This window comes from Uloborus diversus, chromosome 1, assembly GCF_026930045.1.
Source record: "Uloborus diversus isolate 005 chromosome 1, Udiv.v.3.1, whole genome shotgun sequence".
NCBI lineage: Eukaryota > Metazoa > Arthropoda > Arachnida > Araneae > Uloboridae > Uloborus > Uloborus diversus.
Genome location: NC_072731.1, coordinates 29,267,959 through 29,285,377, shown reverse-complemented (window position 1 = coordinate 29,285,377; position 17,419 = coordinate 29,267,959). Strand labels below are relative to the sequence as shown.

Genomic DNA, 17,419 nt, shown 5'->3' with positions numbered 1-17,419 from the left:
GAAGCGAATTAAAATTGCGCTCTATAGCTTGCTATCAACCATATCGTTGCCAATACACGTGAGTAAAGATGCAAATTAAATATTTTGCTCTGTGAAGGGCATTTCACCATTGTGATGTCAGCCGCAAAAATGTAAACAATGAAAGCGCACAGATTTAAGTAATTTTTTAAAAATATTAAAACTTAAACAAATTATTTTAAAAATGGTTAGATCCTATGTTTTTAAGCATGTTCTTTTAGAAAAGAATACTTTTAAAATTTTGGAAACGACCCCATTGTATTTATGAATATATAACTTTAAAATTGTATTTTTCAATCTTTTAAATCAAAATGAATTTTTATGTTAAACCAAATTTGTGCTGGCTAAATCATCTAGTTTTTTCTTACCCAATAGCAGAATGTTTTCCTACAAAACCATATTTTGTACATCTCTTGTGCATTGTTATTTCATGTTGAAATATTTGTCAATTAAAACATATTCTAATGTTTTAATTGACAAATTATTAATAATCTTAAATTCAGGCAAATATCTTTAGCTTGTTCTTAAGACAATGATATGTGGTGTCACAGTATCCTGAATTTTACATTAAAATGTTCATGAAATCCATAGCCACTTTATATTTTTATTATAATTTTAATGTATTATTAATGAATTATAGTCAGACTTTGGTCAAACTGTCATGGCATCTGGATGTTTGCAACAGTGAGGTTTGGCTGCATAAACGCGCTGGGTGTTTATAAAATCTTGCACTGCCGAGAAAATTAAAAAAATTTTTTTTTTACCTAATTCTTTTTTTTTTTTCATTTTAAACCTTATCTCATTAAGTCCCCGTCCTACCATGAGTGCAGTATTAGCTGAACACATAGTTGAGGCAAATGTCAAAAGTTGGCGTTTATGAAAGAAAAACTCTAGGGGTTTTTAAGAGTCAACCCCCTCCAAAAAGTTGGCGTTTGTGAAAGAAAAAACTCTAGGGGTTTTTAAGAGTCAACCCCCTCCCCCTCCCCCGCCAAAAACAGTTTTAACATATTTCCAATAATAACATGACAGATTATACCATACATTAACACTGTTATGACCAACCCCTCCCCAAGGTAAATTCTGGCTATGTCAGTGTCTTCGACAGAGTAGTTGAAAATCATCTAGATCATATAATGTTAGAAGTACAGAAGTAGAAGTGTATTAATGTAGTGAAAAAACTTCCTAAGATAAGGATCAAAATAAAAGAAATGAATTGTGCTGAAATCTGAAGTAATTCGTTTTAAATGAATTTTCTTTATCAGTGCAAGAGATTGTATAAACACCATACAAAAAAAAATAGTTTGGTATGAAGTCGGTCTAAAGTACTCTCCTATTGTGTTATGTTTTATTTTTGATAATATGTTGCAATTGAATTTCCATTGCCATTTTTATTTCAGACTGTGGAAAATTTTGGAATGCCAGAAAAATCCTGCATTCCATGATCTAATCTTGAATGATATTATTCACAAGGAATCTGTTGTGCGGCAAGCTGCTGCTGATGCTCTCTCAGATATGTTAAATAATTATTCAGACCTTGTTCCTGTTACCATTGAAAAACTGTTGGACATGTACCATGAAAAGTTATATGTAAGTTTTAGTAAATTTTTTAGTTAAAAACCAAAGTTTTTAATATTTTCATACTTCTTGTGAACATATTCAATGCACATAGGTTGCAGACTTTTTCTTTGTGGCAGCTATAAAGAAACTTTAACATTATCTGGAGTTCAAGTTATTGTTGAGTGTTAGTGTATTTACTATATACAAATGTGACACACCAACTAGTTTTAATTAGGCCAATTACATTATTCTACCAAATTGCCTGTATTAAGAGCCTGAAAAATTCAAAGTTAAATATTTAAGCTTAATCAAGCTTTCACTGAATTCTTCTAGTCAGCTAAAGCTTGTTTATAGCTCTAAGTAATACAAAGTAGAAAGCACATCTTCTAATACTTTTTGTTTATAAGTAGTAATAACATGTTTTTCATTAGCAATCAAATATCAGCATTATTACTTTCAAAAAAGCAATAAGTAAAAATACTTATTTTTCTATTGAAAAGTTGAAATTTCATGTAGTATTATGTATTAAGCTAAAAATAGTTACAAATTTCCATATTAAATGTGGACGAGCAGTATTGGTCCTCATCTCTCTATAGGAATAGACTGAATTATATGCTTTAATGAACTTTATGCAGCAAAAAGTTGTTACAAGAGTTTTTTAGTTACAAGAGATTTTGACAAAAAAATTTTTGCGGAATAATTTTTTTTTATCTTCGTAATAAATTATTGTATTTCCTAAAATTTTTATATGAGCACTATGCCTTAAATGCCTGTTGTAAAGGCAACCTTGATTGTTAATCATTGAACTATGCATGAAATATTAGTGAGCTGGATTCGTTAAACAACATCTTTTTCTTTTCCAGCTGCCACCTCCTGTCTTGGATAGTTTGCACAGAGTCATATCTGAATCACCTCCTGATATGTGGGAAGAAAGATGTGGTATTGCTCTAGGCTTAGGAAAGCTTTCACTTTTCCTTAATCTGGATCAAGTCAAGGACCTTGCATCCTTTTTTGTTCCTGAAGGTTTGGGAGATAGACATGCTATTGTTCGGAAGCACATGCTGGATGCAGCTGTTGCAATAATTGATGCCCACGGAAAGGTAAAGTGAATATTCGGTGGTGACATTTTTAAAAAATTTCAGATTTTGTTTTTCATTTGCCGTAAACAAGTGATTTAAATTTGTAAAGCTCTTTAAAGTGGTAATTTAAGCTTTTTATCTGTTGTTTTTATGTCCCATAAACATTAAACAGGGTTCCCTCTGGTCCTTGAAAATCTTTTAAAGTGCTTAATTTTGAACAAAAATTCTTTAATATTTTGACAATTTGCTTTATTTTTGATTTTTTTTCAGCAAGTCTTTAAAATGAAATCTTTTTTTTTCTTTATTTAATCATCTCTTTCTCTGTTATTTCAAATCTCATTGTTGATTTCTTTTACTAAAATTTGACATTTCAATGAACTATTAAGGTTACTTCGTTAATGATTTTAATTAATTTCTTTTCTTTTCAAAATGAATATCAAATATTTTAAAAAGCTTACCCTGCTCCTTTCTGCTGTTTCCTTTTGGAAAAACTTGAACGCAGCAAAGTTGGTTTGCTTTGCTTATGTTGCCAAAATTTATTAAACAAGCATTTTCAAGCAATTGCAAATACCCATTTTTCATGTCTGTGGTGGAAAAGTGGGTAATTCTTTCGAATGTGTTAGAAAACATGAACCACCAACTTAAATAAAAAAAACAAAATGAGGAAAACAATTTTAGGCCGATCGTATTTTAAGTGATTCCGCAAAACTCCAGGACGTCTCAATGCTTGGTGCCTACGTGGAATATAAAGAAAAGGTTTGACTTACCCCCATGTAGTAGAAACACAATAAGCACAACTCATTTTGCATCACTTGTGAAAATTTATTCCGATGATTATCACTTACACGACGAATATCAAGATCCTAGGGAGCTCCCGCGGCGTAATCAAAACATGGAAGGGAATATAAAAGATTACAATATGAAAAATTTAGGTAAGTTAAGTTCACAGTCAGTCTATTGCAGGGAATTATGTTGTCACAGCAGAGGGATGTGCGTTGTACATGGGAAGGCTTAAAAAAAGGCGCGGCCTGTTGTTGCAGTGAAAGAACACATCGTAGAGACATCAGCGAGAAAGATGATGTAAAACCACATGGAGCTGGCCGCTATACCATGGCGATGACTGAGAAATCTCATTACTCAGGACAAAAAAAGGGGCTACGGGAATCAGAACTAAATTCATGTCGACCGCGCGTGCCGCTTTCGCTATCAGGGTCTCACCAGCTACAGGTGCATCACCAGCCTTCTCTGATCATATGCAATGATCATCGAGTAAAAAGAAAGGGTTTTCATCCGTGCATGATCGGAGCTACATCCACGTGGACGAGAACATTTTTCAATCTTTTTTTTTTAGAAAATCTTGATTAAATACAGGATCGCATTCGTAATTAAACTATCATTTTTTTAGAGAAACAGGGCTCTTAGGCTCCTGTGCAATTATTTTACAATTTACATCCTTTTTTATGCCGATGCATCAAGATTTTGCATCGCAGTCGTCGCCATTGCATATGACCCATTTTCAGGTCAAGCCTCCGCGCTCCTAACCCACGCTCAGTCACGTATCACAGCTAGCACACTACTCCTTTTTTTTTTCGAAAACTTTCATGAGACATCAAGCTAAAAACCCACGCGGTCGCGTGAAAAACAGATATCCATACGCGGCGTCACTTAGCACAGTGAATGGGAACGCGGGAAAATGACATCACCAACAAGACCACGCCTACGGCCAATGAGCGAAAAAGGCGGGAGACAACGTATCACGGGAGGAAGAAGGGAAAACATGGCCGCCGAAAACTCAGAAACGACGCCATTAAATCAGAAAATGCGAATGCATGAATTAAAATGCGAATCTAAGAAAATATATGTGATTACTGTATCACATTATACCCGGTGAAAGAGGGAAAAAAAAGGAGAAAAAAAAATGAATTGTCCGCGAGAAAAAAAGTAAAACACTGCAACAACAAACCCACGCATTACATATCATTAAAGACAAAAAATTTACATACAAGGGTAAGTCACCATTTAAATGCCTAATGGAAAAAAACAACACCCAGTGAGATAGCAAATGACACAGAATGACGGTTGCCAGAAAGTACCCACAAACACCTGACCGTATGACATACATAAAAAACAAGGGACTATATGACATACATCAAAATACACGACACCACAAAATCACCAAGAATATCAATAACAGACAAATTCATCACATGAATATTTAAAGTCCATATTATTATGACGTCAAAATCATTTTATCTGTAAAGGAAACACCAGACACATTTAAACAAAATTTTTTTTACTTGTTTTGAAGATTGATCATGACAAAATAACCCACGTGCAATGATATATTTGCATAAACACATGGCATAACAAAAAATTTTTACATCTTAAATTTTTGTACGTAGACTATACGATTTTTCTACGCAGGGCATTGATATGTGCATTGTTGCATTTAAATTTAACAGCCCAAAACACCACAAAAATTGCGAAATTTTTTTTTTTTTTTTTTTGAGCAAACAGAAAAAGGACACGATCAGTTAGAGAACACTGTATTGTTTCAGTATACAGTTAATATTTGACAAAATCGGGAACCATGGTTTAAGGAGACAAAATTCGTGAAAAACGTCATGTATTTACTTTGCACATTAATGTGGAAACCTTCTACACATAATGAAAACTAAAAACAAGTTTTAGCTAAACAATGTAGCTAGCATCACGGAAAAGCAAAACTTGAAAAAGGACAAAGTAACATTGAAACATCAATTTGCATGAACCAAATCATAGAGGACATGACACCACCATGAACCACAAATGACTATCACCAACCCCAATTCTCAATGCAGACTACAAAACAAAACAAATTTAAAAAAACAAAACATGATGATACATGAGGGACCAAATGTTGCAAAAACCTAGGATAAAGTCACGACCAGCACAACTAAAATTGCAACAGAGGGTGCATCACATAAAATTTTAAACATTTCGATTACGTAAACAATACCTAGGTGCTTGAGGCACACTAGACTCAATTACCTCAAATTCTAAATCAGTCCGCCGTTTAGGTGCAAGGCGAAGGCGATTAATATGTACTAAGAAAGGCTTAGCGTTGTCGTCACTTAATATTTTAATCTTGTAATTGACATCAGTCACTTTCTCGGTGATGGAGTAAGGTCCTAAGAATTTTGGTCGAAAGGTAGAAGAGGATTTTAAATAAACAATATCCTCAATATTTAAAACTCTGAGCTTGGATTTATCCTTCAGTCTGGAATTCTGTGTCACTTGAGCACGTTCCAATGCAGAGTACGCAGACTCATATGCAATTTTTAAATCATTCAAAATTTCAGTTATATAATGAGCAGTGTTCAAAAATTGTGGCTGAATGTCATCCCGGAATGTATCAAAAAACAAAGACAACTCACGTCCAAAATGCAAAAAATTAGGAGTGTATCCAGTTGAAGAATGTTTAGACGAATTATATACCGACTGATGAATTGCAATGGCGTTATTCAGAGATACCCCTTTACTTCGTAATGTAAGTAGACTATTCTTGATTGACGTGTTCACTCTTTCAGAAACAGCATTACAAGCCGGGTGATTAGGAGAAGAATGACTGATTTTAATCCCTAGTGCTTTATTTAAAGTATGAAAAACATCAGAATCAAACTGCCGACCCAAATCAGAGAGCAAAAATGCCATTCTCCCATGAATGGAAATGTAGTTCAACAAATGTTTGGCAGCAGTATTGGCAGTTAAGTTACTCAATGGATACAAAGTGAGATGTTTTGAAAAGTGGTCAACAACGGTTAAAATATGCCCAAAATCTTTTATAGGACCCAGAATGTCGACACTCACAAATTCAGCAGGGCGACGAGGAATCCACATATTCTGTAAAGGGGCGGGTTTAGGTGAATAGGGCTTGAATTTAATACATTCGTGACAACTCAATACATAATTTTGCACATCAGAAAACATTCCCTTCCAAAAATACTTTGCAGACACAATTTCATATGTTTTTTTGACACCAATGTGAGACATGTGAGCAATCTTCAAAATTTTACCCTTTAAACTAGACGGAACAACAATTTGAGAAGAAGACTTATTTTGTATGTGCATCAATAACCCCGAAGGCTGTGAAATATAAAAATATTGATAACACTTTGGATGAGCTAAAGAAGTAGAATTTAGGCATGAGACAATTTCCTGAACATTAGTATCGTTCTTTTGAGCAATTAAGAAGGATTCATTAGATACCTCATTTGGCGGGTCTAAAGAAAAAACCTTACTATCAATAAGAGCATTAATTTCAACGAATGGCAAAATTAGGCTCGCCTCCACATCCGGATTCATGGCAGGTTCCCGTAAATCAGGATCTGGTGAACGAGAAAAAAAGTCGGCTAAACAATTTAATTTTCCGGGCAAATATTTCTTTTCAAAAGAGTAATGGCTCAGTTCGAGTAACCACCGTCTGGTGACATCGGCTGGTGAAGATGTTTTCCCATACACTACAAGTGGCTCACTATCAGTCATCAAAACAAAGGTACGTCCAAATAGACACATTTTAAAAGCTGTCACCCCACTGTAAATTGCCAACAGTTCTAATTTTACAGGAGGGTAATTTTTCTCAGATTTCGACAAAGACCTACTGTAATATGAAACAGGCTTCAAAGTACCCTCATGGTCTTGTAATAACACAGCTGCAATGGCTAACCCACTGGCATCAGTGTGCACATAAAAAGGTTCATCCCATTTTGGTAGGGCAACAAATGGTTGAGAGAAAAAAATATTTTGCAGTTTGTCAAAAGCTTCCTGATGAATCTCCTCCCACACAAATTTAGCATTCTTTTTTGTTAACTCATTTAATACAGCAGTCAGATGTGCAAATTTTGGAATTAAATTGCGATAAAAACTACAAAGGCCTAAAAAACTCTTAACCTGACGGACAGTTTTAGGAGGAGCAAATTTTGTGATCTTAGCCACATTAGAGGAAATAGGGGCAATTTTGTTGTGGGAGATATTAAACCCAAGATAGTCAATGTTGTCAGTAAAGAAAACACACTTAGCAGGAGACAAGGTTAAGTTGTACTTGGCTAAAGTGGCAAAGATAGCTTGTAATTTGTGAACCATGTCATCAAAGTTTTGACTCCCAACCAAGTAGTCATCCTGAAATGCAAAAATACCCGAAATTCCCTGACAATTTAGCTCGGCAATTATACAATCAGACAAACATTGAAAAAACGACGAACTTGACTTTAGACCAAAGGGGAGTCTGCAATTTGCAAAGGAGCCAAACTCGGTAGAAAAAGTAATAATATCCTGAAGTTCCTCTGGCAGGGCAATTTGCCAATAAGCAGAGTGAAGGTCTAACACGGAATAAAAAGGATAAGCGGAGACGTCATTAATGATACTAATGATTTTTGGCATTGGATATGAGGAATTCTCAATAACTGAGTTGAGCAAACGTAAGTCTAACGCCATGCGATACTTTGGAGGAGCTAATGGGTTATTAGGGTCTTTTTTTTTACGAACCAGGATCATAGGGCATTGCCAGGAGCTAACATTCCGTTTAATAATTCCAGCCTCCTGTAATTCAGCGAGTTCATCTTTTACCTGTTCTTTAAGTGCCTGCGGGATCGGAAAAGGCAAAGTTCGGATTGGGTTTTCATTTCTTAATTGAATAGTTGGTTTAATTACGTCGATACATCCTAATGCTTTTAAAGATTTACTAAACGTGGGATAATTTTTAAGAGCCAAATCTAACAAAATTTCCTTTTTATCATTAGGTAGGTGATCTAACTTAAAATCAGAAGGAGAGAGTTCAGCTTTACGAAGAGCTAAAGTTTCCTCCGAAGCAGTGATTAAATTACAAAATTGATCTTCAATATTTACAGAAGTATCATTTGGTCTTGAAATTTCAAATTCAGAAAAGGCGGTACCAAAAGCTGCCCCCTTATTAATGTGAATGGGGATATTTCCAACATTTCGGACCAAAGTAGAAAATCGTGATGTTTCGACAGATTGAATTGCGGGATGAACTTCCATTGCAGGATGTGACATGTCAGGATCAAAAAAAATTTCACAATTTAATTGGGATACATTCTTAACTTTAAGAAATGCAAGTGCAGTTTCACCAGGGGGAACGATTAATTTTTTTTCCAAGTGCACAGGAAAAATTTTATCATTGCAAATTGCATTAACTAATTTTGGCTGACCCTTTAATTCAGTCGGAGTAACCAACGCAGCCTTCATATTGTCAAAAGTGACCATATCATTCCTTGGATCAATTATAACATTGTGCTTTTTCATGAAGTCAAACCCTAAAATACCCTGAAATAAATTTGGCGCAAAATCTGATACATAAAAGGCATGTTTGAAAAAAAATTTACCCACTTTAAATGAAATTTCAGCACAACAAGCAAAATTAAGAGTTGAATTGATTGTTTGGATGTGAACCCCCTGAGATAAATATCTGCATTTAGTAGCACTCTTAACATCCTCAAAAACACATCTGGGCAACAAACAGACAGTCGACCCACTATCTAAGAGTAAAGGTATATTCAAATCACCAAAATTAGCAATAACGATAGGCAGGGTGCAGTTAGTGTATGCATTAAATATGTACTCATGAATCTTTTTTTTATCAGCCTGAGTCGAAAAGGACATTAAAAATTCCCCTACGTGCTGTGGAGAGTTTGCCATTGGCTCATTCAAAAATTTGTTTAAGTCGGGATATGTATTTGAATACCTAGGGACATTTTGAGAATTGGTGTCAGAGGGTGGAGTCATGACGTCCCCTATTGATGACCCCCTCTGAAGTTTAAAGGCTGCTGAGGAGCAAATTGATTTGGTTGAAAATTTTCCCTAACAGGGTTATGTTGAAAAGGTGGGTCAAATCTTGGCCTATGTGGAAATCGAGGAGCAGAAAATTCAGGTGCCTGGTTAATAGGTCTCGGCATACTGGCGTTGGTGGCTAAAAATGCCCGGCAGACAGCCATTACATGATTTGGTTTACCACAAAATAAACAGTGAACAGGACTGAGTCGAGTCGATTCATTTGACCGAGAATTTGAAGAGTCCAGTTTATTACTCCGAGAGTTCCACATAGGGCAATCGGACAAAGGGTGGCATCCCTGTGAGCATATGCGACATGATTTGATAAATTTATCTAAAGTCGCAGTCAAATTTTGGACCTGTTGAGCCAATGCTTCAACTTGTGGTTTGCACTGCTCTGGCCCTGTGTATGTAAAGCATTAGTCATTGAAAGATGGGATCCCTCAAGCATACAAAAAATTTTGTGGACTTTGTTAACTAATTCTTGAAATTCAGCGGTATCGCAGTCAATCAATTTATCCTTAAGGCATTTTGGAACAGCCTGAATAAACTGCATACTCTTAATATGAGACAAAGCCTTATCATCATTCAATTTTGTGTATGCCTGATGAGCCGCTTTTTCGATCCAATGACCAAGGTTGAGCATAGATTCGCCCTGGACGTGTGTGATGGTCTGAAATTGTGCCAAAGACACAGACGACATCACTGGTAATGAAAAAAATGCACGCAACTTTTCACATGCATCATCAAATTTTACAATTGCCATACAACTTGGGTTTGTTTGAAAATAAAATTGTGCAGATCCTGTGAGTTTAGTTTTCAAAAACAAAAGGGCAGTAGCATCATCCTATCCATTAATCTCTTTCATTTGGCTCACTTGCGACAAAAACCACTCCAAACTTTCCGGATCCCCAGCAAAAGCTGTAATGGGAAAATTTATGGATCTGTTATTGTTGGGCATATTCATCCCGTCGTCCGATTGACTATCATTGGCCATTTTGCCTCGCCTAACAGAATTACTTTCTAATAGTCCAAAAGGTGGTGGAAGTCCACGAGTTCGGAGACTGTAACACCCCTTAGTTGTAGGATCCACGATGCCAAATTAGAGATTACACAATTCAAAAAAGCCCAATTATCATTAACAACTGCTCACATGGGTAATTGAAAACCATAAAAACATAATGAACAAATTCTGGCAACAGTAAATCTGTGCATGCAAAAACACAAATGTGTGCAAAAAAAAAAAAAAACACTTTCAAAACCAAAAGTTTCCTCCCATTAATAAATGAAACACAATAATGTTGTCATAAAACATACTTACTACACAGCATATCAAAAATACACAAGATCATATTATGCAATATAACAAAAGAACAATTAAATCTCAAATATTTTTGCACACATTTATCTCACTAAAAATAATTCCATGCAAGCACCAAAACACTGGTCAAACGGCACCACTTGTGGTGGAAATGTGGGTAATTCTTTTGAATTTGTTAGAAAACATGAACCACCAACTTAAATAAAAAAAACAAAATGAGGAAAACAATTTTAGGCCGATTGTATTTTAAGTGATTCCGCAAAACTCCAGGACGTCTCAATGCTTGGTGCCTACGTGGAATACAAAGAAAAGGTTTGACTTACCCCCATGTAGTAGAAACACAATAAGCACAACTCATTTTGCGTCACTTGTGAAAATTTATTCCGATGATTATCACTTACACGACGAATATCAAGATCCTAGGGAGCTCCCGCGGCGTAATCAAAACATGGAAGGGAATATAAAAGATTACAATATGAAAAATTTAGGTAAGTTAAGTTCACAGTCAGTCGATTGCAGGGAATTATGTTGTCACAGCAGAGGGATGTGCGTTGTACATGGGAGGCTTAAAAAAAGGCGCGGCCTGTTGTTGCAGTGAAAGAGCTCATAGTAGAGACATCAGCGAGAAAGATGATGTAAAACACATGGATCCGGCCGCAATACCATGGCGATGACGGAGAAATCACAATTACACAGGACGAAAATGATGCAGCGGGAATCAGAACTAAATTCATGTCGACCGCGCGTGCCGCTTTCCCTATCAGGGTCTCACCAGCTACAGGTGCATCACCAGCCTTCTCTGATCATATGCAATGATCATCGAGTAAAAAGAAAGGGTTTTCATCCGTGCATGATCGGAGCTACATCCACGTGGACGAGAACATTTTTCAATCTTTTTTTTTTAGAAAATCTTGATTAAATACAGGATCTCATTCGTAACTAAACTATCATTTTTTTAGAGAAACAGGGCTCTTAGGCTCCTGTGCAATTATTTTACAATTTACATCCTTTTTTATGCCGATGCATCAAGATTTTGCATCGCAATCGTCGCCATTGCATATGACCCATTTTCAGGTTAAGCCTCCGCGCTCCTAACCCACGCTCAGTCACGTATCACGGCTAGCACACTACTCCTTTTTTTTCAAAAACTTTCATGAGACATCAAGCTAAAAACCCACGCGGTCGCGTGAAAAACAGATATCCATACGCGGCGTCACTTAGCACAGCGAATGGGAACGCGGGAAAATGACATCACCAACAAGACCACGCCTACGGTCAATGAGCGAAAAAGGCGGGAGACAACGCATCACGGGAGGAAGAAGGGAAAACATGGCCGCCGAAAACTCAGAAACGACGCCATTAAATCAGAAAATGCGAACGCATGAATTAAAATGCGAATCTAAGAAAATATATGTGATAACTATATCACAATGTCGAAGTTTTTTCAGGCAAGTGTATTTTTTCCCCCGAACTCTTTCCATTGTATTATATTCATTTTTAATTATAATTTGAAGTTTTGAAACTATAACTAACTCTGAAACTTTTAATATTATTCAGTCTTTTCAATTATTATTGTTCTTTGTTGTTATAACATTATAATCACATGTGTGGATATAGGAAATCAAAGTTCTTTGCTCTGAGTTTGATTTAGTTTATAAATATTTTGTTAGTTAAATTTTAATAATTATTTCTATGCTAGTATTTTTTAAATTATCGAAATGCAAGCACAAACCTTTGATCAGAATTTTTAATTTTAATTGTAATGTTGATATGAAATTTTGGGTGTCACCCACCAGACAGGTGATAACTGGGGAAGATCCCTCTCCCCATAGCAACGCCACTGATATACGTTACTATATATAACTTGCTCTTGAGGTAAAGCATTATTGGGGTCAAATAAAGCAAATGAGAGAGCTTCTCCCCAGGATTAAACGAGTATGTTGTGGCCATCACGAAACTTTCTTCTATATCTTTCTTATAATTCTGATCCCTCCCCATACTTGACGAGGAAGCAATACTCCCAACAAAAACAAATTCACATATGCCAAAACTTGACGACCTTCCCAATTCCTGATTCATCTCAAAAGCAAAGCAAAAAATGAAAATCGAATATAATTTTAAAAGTTTTGCTTAAAATACACTGCTTGACATTAAGAATGCAACACCAAGAAAGAGTGGGCAGAAAGTGATGAAATTTGAAAAAAGACAGACAGCAAGGAATAATAAATGATCTTAATTTCAAAATGATAGGCAGCATACAGAGTGAGAACGGCGTCCGATCGTAGAGTCAATAAGGGTGCGGATGGTGTTCAGAAAGATGGCTCTCCATTCCCTTTCAACCATTTGCCACAGTTTGTCTTCTGAACGATTTTTTTCCTACTAACAAATTTGCATGAATTTCCTTCATGAACATTCCTTCTTGGTGTTGCATTTTCAATGTCGAGCAGTGTAATTACAGACATTTATTTCTTAACAAACACAAGATGGCAGCAGTTAAACATTTTTAAATCATTGAGATAACTTTTCTGATACAATTAAAATCACGAGAAATATGCAGACGATAGCCTGTTACGATTTATCTTTCTTATTGCTGCACTAATAAAGCTAATTTTATTCATACACAAAAAAAAAAAAAAAGCCCCCCCCCCATGGAGCGATTGGGGCCAAAATTTAACCAACGCCTGTTTACATATGGATTCACATTTATTCCAAATTTGCGTAAGAGGAATCCTGTATAAAGGAATCCTTGCGCGCAGCCCACATTACAGCAGACGTCTCCGAGTTAATGAAACTCATATAATGAAACACCTGTAGCTGTTGACCACTGTTCTGCCAATTGTCTAGAAGCTGTGCGGTCCGTCAGTGCCATACGTACTGGTGTCTGTTATCGCGCTGATAAAATGGCAAGTTGGTCACGTTCTAAGAATAAAAGAGCAAGTTGGGCACAGCACCCTTCAGCCCAAACCTGGGGGGGGGGGGGGGGCTGCAAATAGCCTGGCATTTCATGTTATTTGATGTCAAAAGCAGTCACCGTATGCATTTTTTCCTCTTCAAAGAAAATTTTGCAACACATGTATTAGGACTAAATCAACCATAGGTTCAAATGTTCATGAATAAAAAGCATTTTGTAAAATATTTTATTTACATTTTTTTTTTTTTTTTTTTTTTTTGCAATTACAACTCTTCCATAAAATTTCTGAATTTTGAACCAATTATTACGAAAAAATGACTAGTTCAGATTTCAACTATGTTAAACATTCCAAAAACTTATATTCTTCAGTTTGCTACATTAATAACACATTAAAAATGTTTTCTTTGCAGGATGGCCTTCCAGACTTACTTCCAGTGTTCGAAGAATTCATGGACAAAGCTCCAAATAACTCGAGTTATGATGCTGTGCGCCAAAGTGTGGTGATTTTAATGGGCACTCTTGCAAGACATTTAGAAAAAGATGATCCACGTGTCAAACCAATCATAATAAAATTAATAGAAGCATTATCTACACCATCTCAGCAGGTATGTCATCAAAATTTATTACATGCTTTGAATTTTAAACCTGAATTCATTAATATTTCATTTTTTAAGATTAAATTACGTTTGTCTTGTTAGTGGGACCCTTTGCACACCATTTTCTGTGTAAATGGCACAACATAGCATATATGACTATAGTGCAGCGGTTCCCAACCTTTTTAGTTGTGCGGCCTACCCGTTTTGTAGAAAACACCATTGAGGCCCACTAACTACTATATGTTACTTGCACAGCCAAAATTTTCTTTCTGGGAGGGGGGGGGGATCATCTGTTCATAGCTGTCCCTAAGTGTAAATAATTAACTGTATTAGGATCGAAAGTGTGTTAAAAACCAGAGTTCTGGAGATGTTAAACCCCATCTCCCCTCAAGCTGCACCACTGATATAGATATACTGTGCAAGAAGAATGTTCAAAATACTTTTTTAGAAATAAATCAAGAATAATATAGTATTTAGAATATGGTAGCCAAGTCCTTATCTATGTATGTGCAGTTTTTTTACTACCATACCATCTTTCAACTAACACATTAACTTACTGAGATTTGATACATGTCTGCCACAGCTAAGTTCTTTTTATTTTGGTACACTATATAATATGTAGTATGTAGTGCAGCAAAATGTGCTGTTTTTGACAATTGTTTCTGCTCATTAATTAGACACTTGAAGAGGTCACTGGAAAAACGGTTAAGTTAAACCCCAATTTTCAAGTTAAACAAATATATAAGTTTATTTACTAATAAAATGGCACTTTCAAATTACTGGCTTTAGAATTTCAAACGATTTTTGAAAAGTAATTTTTGCAATTGTTTAATTACAAATATTAGATTTGTTAACATTTTAAAATTACAATTTATGTTCTAAAATGAATGAATGGAACATAAAACAAAGATTCCATCAGAAAATCCCTTTTCCAATGATCCCTTCACTTTTTTTAAAGCAAACTTTGTTTGTTAAAATAGTTAAGAAATACTAAAATTTGAAGAGACTTGCTTTAAAAACTTCATGTTGCTCGCTAAACATTTGCTTGTTAAATTGAAATTGTAGAAAAGTAAGTGTACTCTTGTGGAATGTTTCATATCTAGAAGTGATATTTGTTGATATTTCGGAAGGGAGTAGTTTGTGGAAGAAAAATTGGTGTACTCAGAATTGGAGGTAACCAAAAAAAAAAAAAAAAAAATAGGTGCCTTTCTTTTACATTTAATGTTAAAAATTTACTCCAGAAGACCTAACAAATTATTTTATCTTTTTCAATTATAGGTTCAAGAAGCTGTGGCAAATTGCCTCCCTCCTCTTGTACCAGCAATAAAAGATGAAGCCCCAAATTTAGTTCAAACCTTGTTAGACTTATTATTAGAATCTGATAGCTATGGAGAAAGGAAAGGAGCTGCATATGGTCTTGCCGGACTTGTGAAAGGACTTGGAATACTATCATTAAAGCAGCTTAATATTATGAATTCTTTAACTACTGCTATACAAAATAAAAAGAATTACAAGCACAGAGAAGGTGTGATATTTTAAACTTATTTTACATTATTCCTGTTTAAATATAATTTAGATGTATATTTATTCCTTTCAAAAAGTTTTTTATTCAGTGGTGTTTAACTCAGGTTAAAAAATAAAGTTAATAAATAAAAAGTCCTGTAATCTGATTTAAAAATCTATCAAAATATTCTTTAAAGTATAAAAGAAAATTTTTTAATACAGCAGACAATGTATAACTTTGTTTTTCTTCTACAACTACAATGCAACTCAAACATGTTAAAGAAATTGATACCATACCTTTTCTTTCAAGTTTTGAAAATACAGTGAAGCACCATTTATGTTTCTTTTTTATATATTTTTTATCAATTATACGTTTTTAAAATTGGTCCCTGCAAAGTCTAATACACATTAACTTATACCTATTATACTTTTTTTAACCGACTTCAAAAAAGGAGGTTATGATTTCTTATTGCGGCTTTTTATGTGTGTTTTTGAATTATTCCAACACTATTGGACCGATTTGAAATTTTTTTTTTTGTTTGGACACTGGAATAGTATACTTCCCAGGTGGTCCCATTGTAATTTGGTCTGTATCTGATAAGGGGTCCCGGAGAAATCCAAGAAACTTTAAATTTCATATGTCATGTTCACGTCATGTTGCTGTGATCGGTGTATTTCCACACCTAAGCTTTTGGCTTTCTCTTGAACAATATTTAATTCTTGCAGCACATGGATGATTAATTTTCTCAACGCTGCGCCGCATGGTAGTTTTTTATTATAGGTGCTACTAATGTATTTATTACTGCATAGCAAAGCCTTAATATTTTATTTACTAATAAAAAACTTTATTTAGGCACTAAAATATAAAGTTATTTATCCCTTTAAGACCTGAAATATTTTCTTGAGAGCACATGCAAGCAACGGTTTTCTTGTCTCCTAAAGCATGAAAAGATACTAGTGCCGCCATTTTTTGAGAAAATGGATAATACACATCTTTGGCTAACCAGCACGATCGTCCGATTCCGGCGTTTGTTACATATAATGATCTAGGAAGCTAAAATCTGAATGATGTTCGACCCGCACGATCGTGCAATCTGGAGCTTAAAGGGTTATTTAATACTCCAACTTTTAAATATATTTAGTGTTCAATTGAGGGGGAATAGAATACAGAACACCCCTCCCCCACGATTAATTTATATTCTTTAATAATATACATTATTACTGGTATGATTTCTGAAGTTTGACCAATATTCTGGATTTACTATTTCACGATGCCGCCAGTTCAATTAGAAAGTAGGGTTATATTAATTAGCAGGCTTCAAAAAAAGGAGGAGGTTCTGAACTCGTCGGATTTGTTTTTAATTTGTACAATGTTCCATAAATACTCGAAGACACCTGTACCCAGGGGCGTGCACAGGGAGGGGGAGGGACACCTGTTGGCCCGGGCCCGAACCTGGAGGGGGCCCAATATTTTTGTAGCTAACGGTGAAATATAGGGGTAAACAATATGGAGAGAGGCCCGGAAAAGTCATTTGTGATAGGCTCCAAAATTTCTGTGCACGCCCCTACCTGTACCGATAAGGAAAAGTCTTTTTTGTTTGAAACAGCA

At 35.2% G+C, this 17,419-nt stretch overlaps 1 protein-coding gene across 1 annotated transcript in view; it reads left to right on the top strand.

Moving 5' to 3' along the window:
• LOC129228588 (eIF-2-alpha kinase activator GCN1-like) overlaps positions 1-17,419 on the top strand; it is a 176,527-nt gene that overhangs the window by 75,921 nt on the left and 83,187 nt on the right. Inside the window, exons 28-31 of the mRNA XM_054863273.1 lie at positions 1,416-1,605; positions 2,439-2,675; positions 14,122-14,316; positions 15,586-15,832. Of these exons, the coding sequence (XP_054719248.1) occupies positions 1,416-1,605; positions 2,439-2,675; positions 14,122-14,316; positions 15,586-15,832 (869 nt within the window). The remainder of the gene's footprint in view (positions 1-1,415; positions 1,606-2,438; positions 2,676-14,121; positions 14,317-15,585; positions 15,833-17,419) is intronic.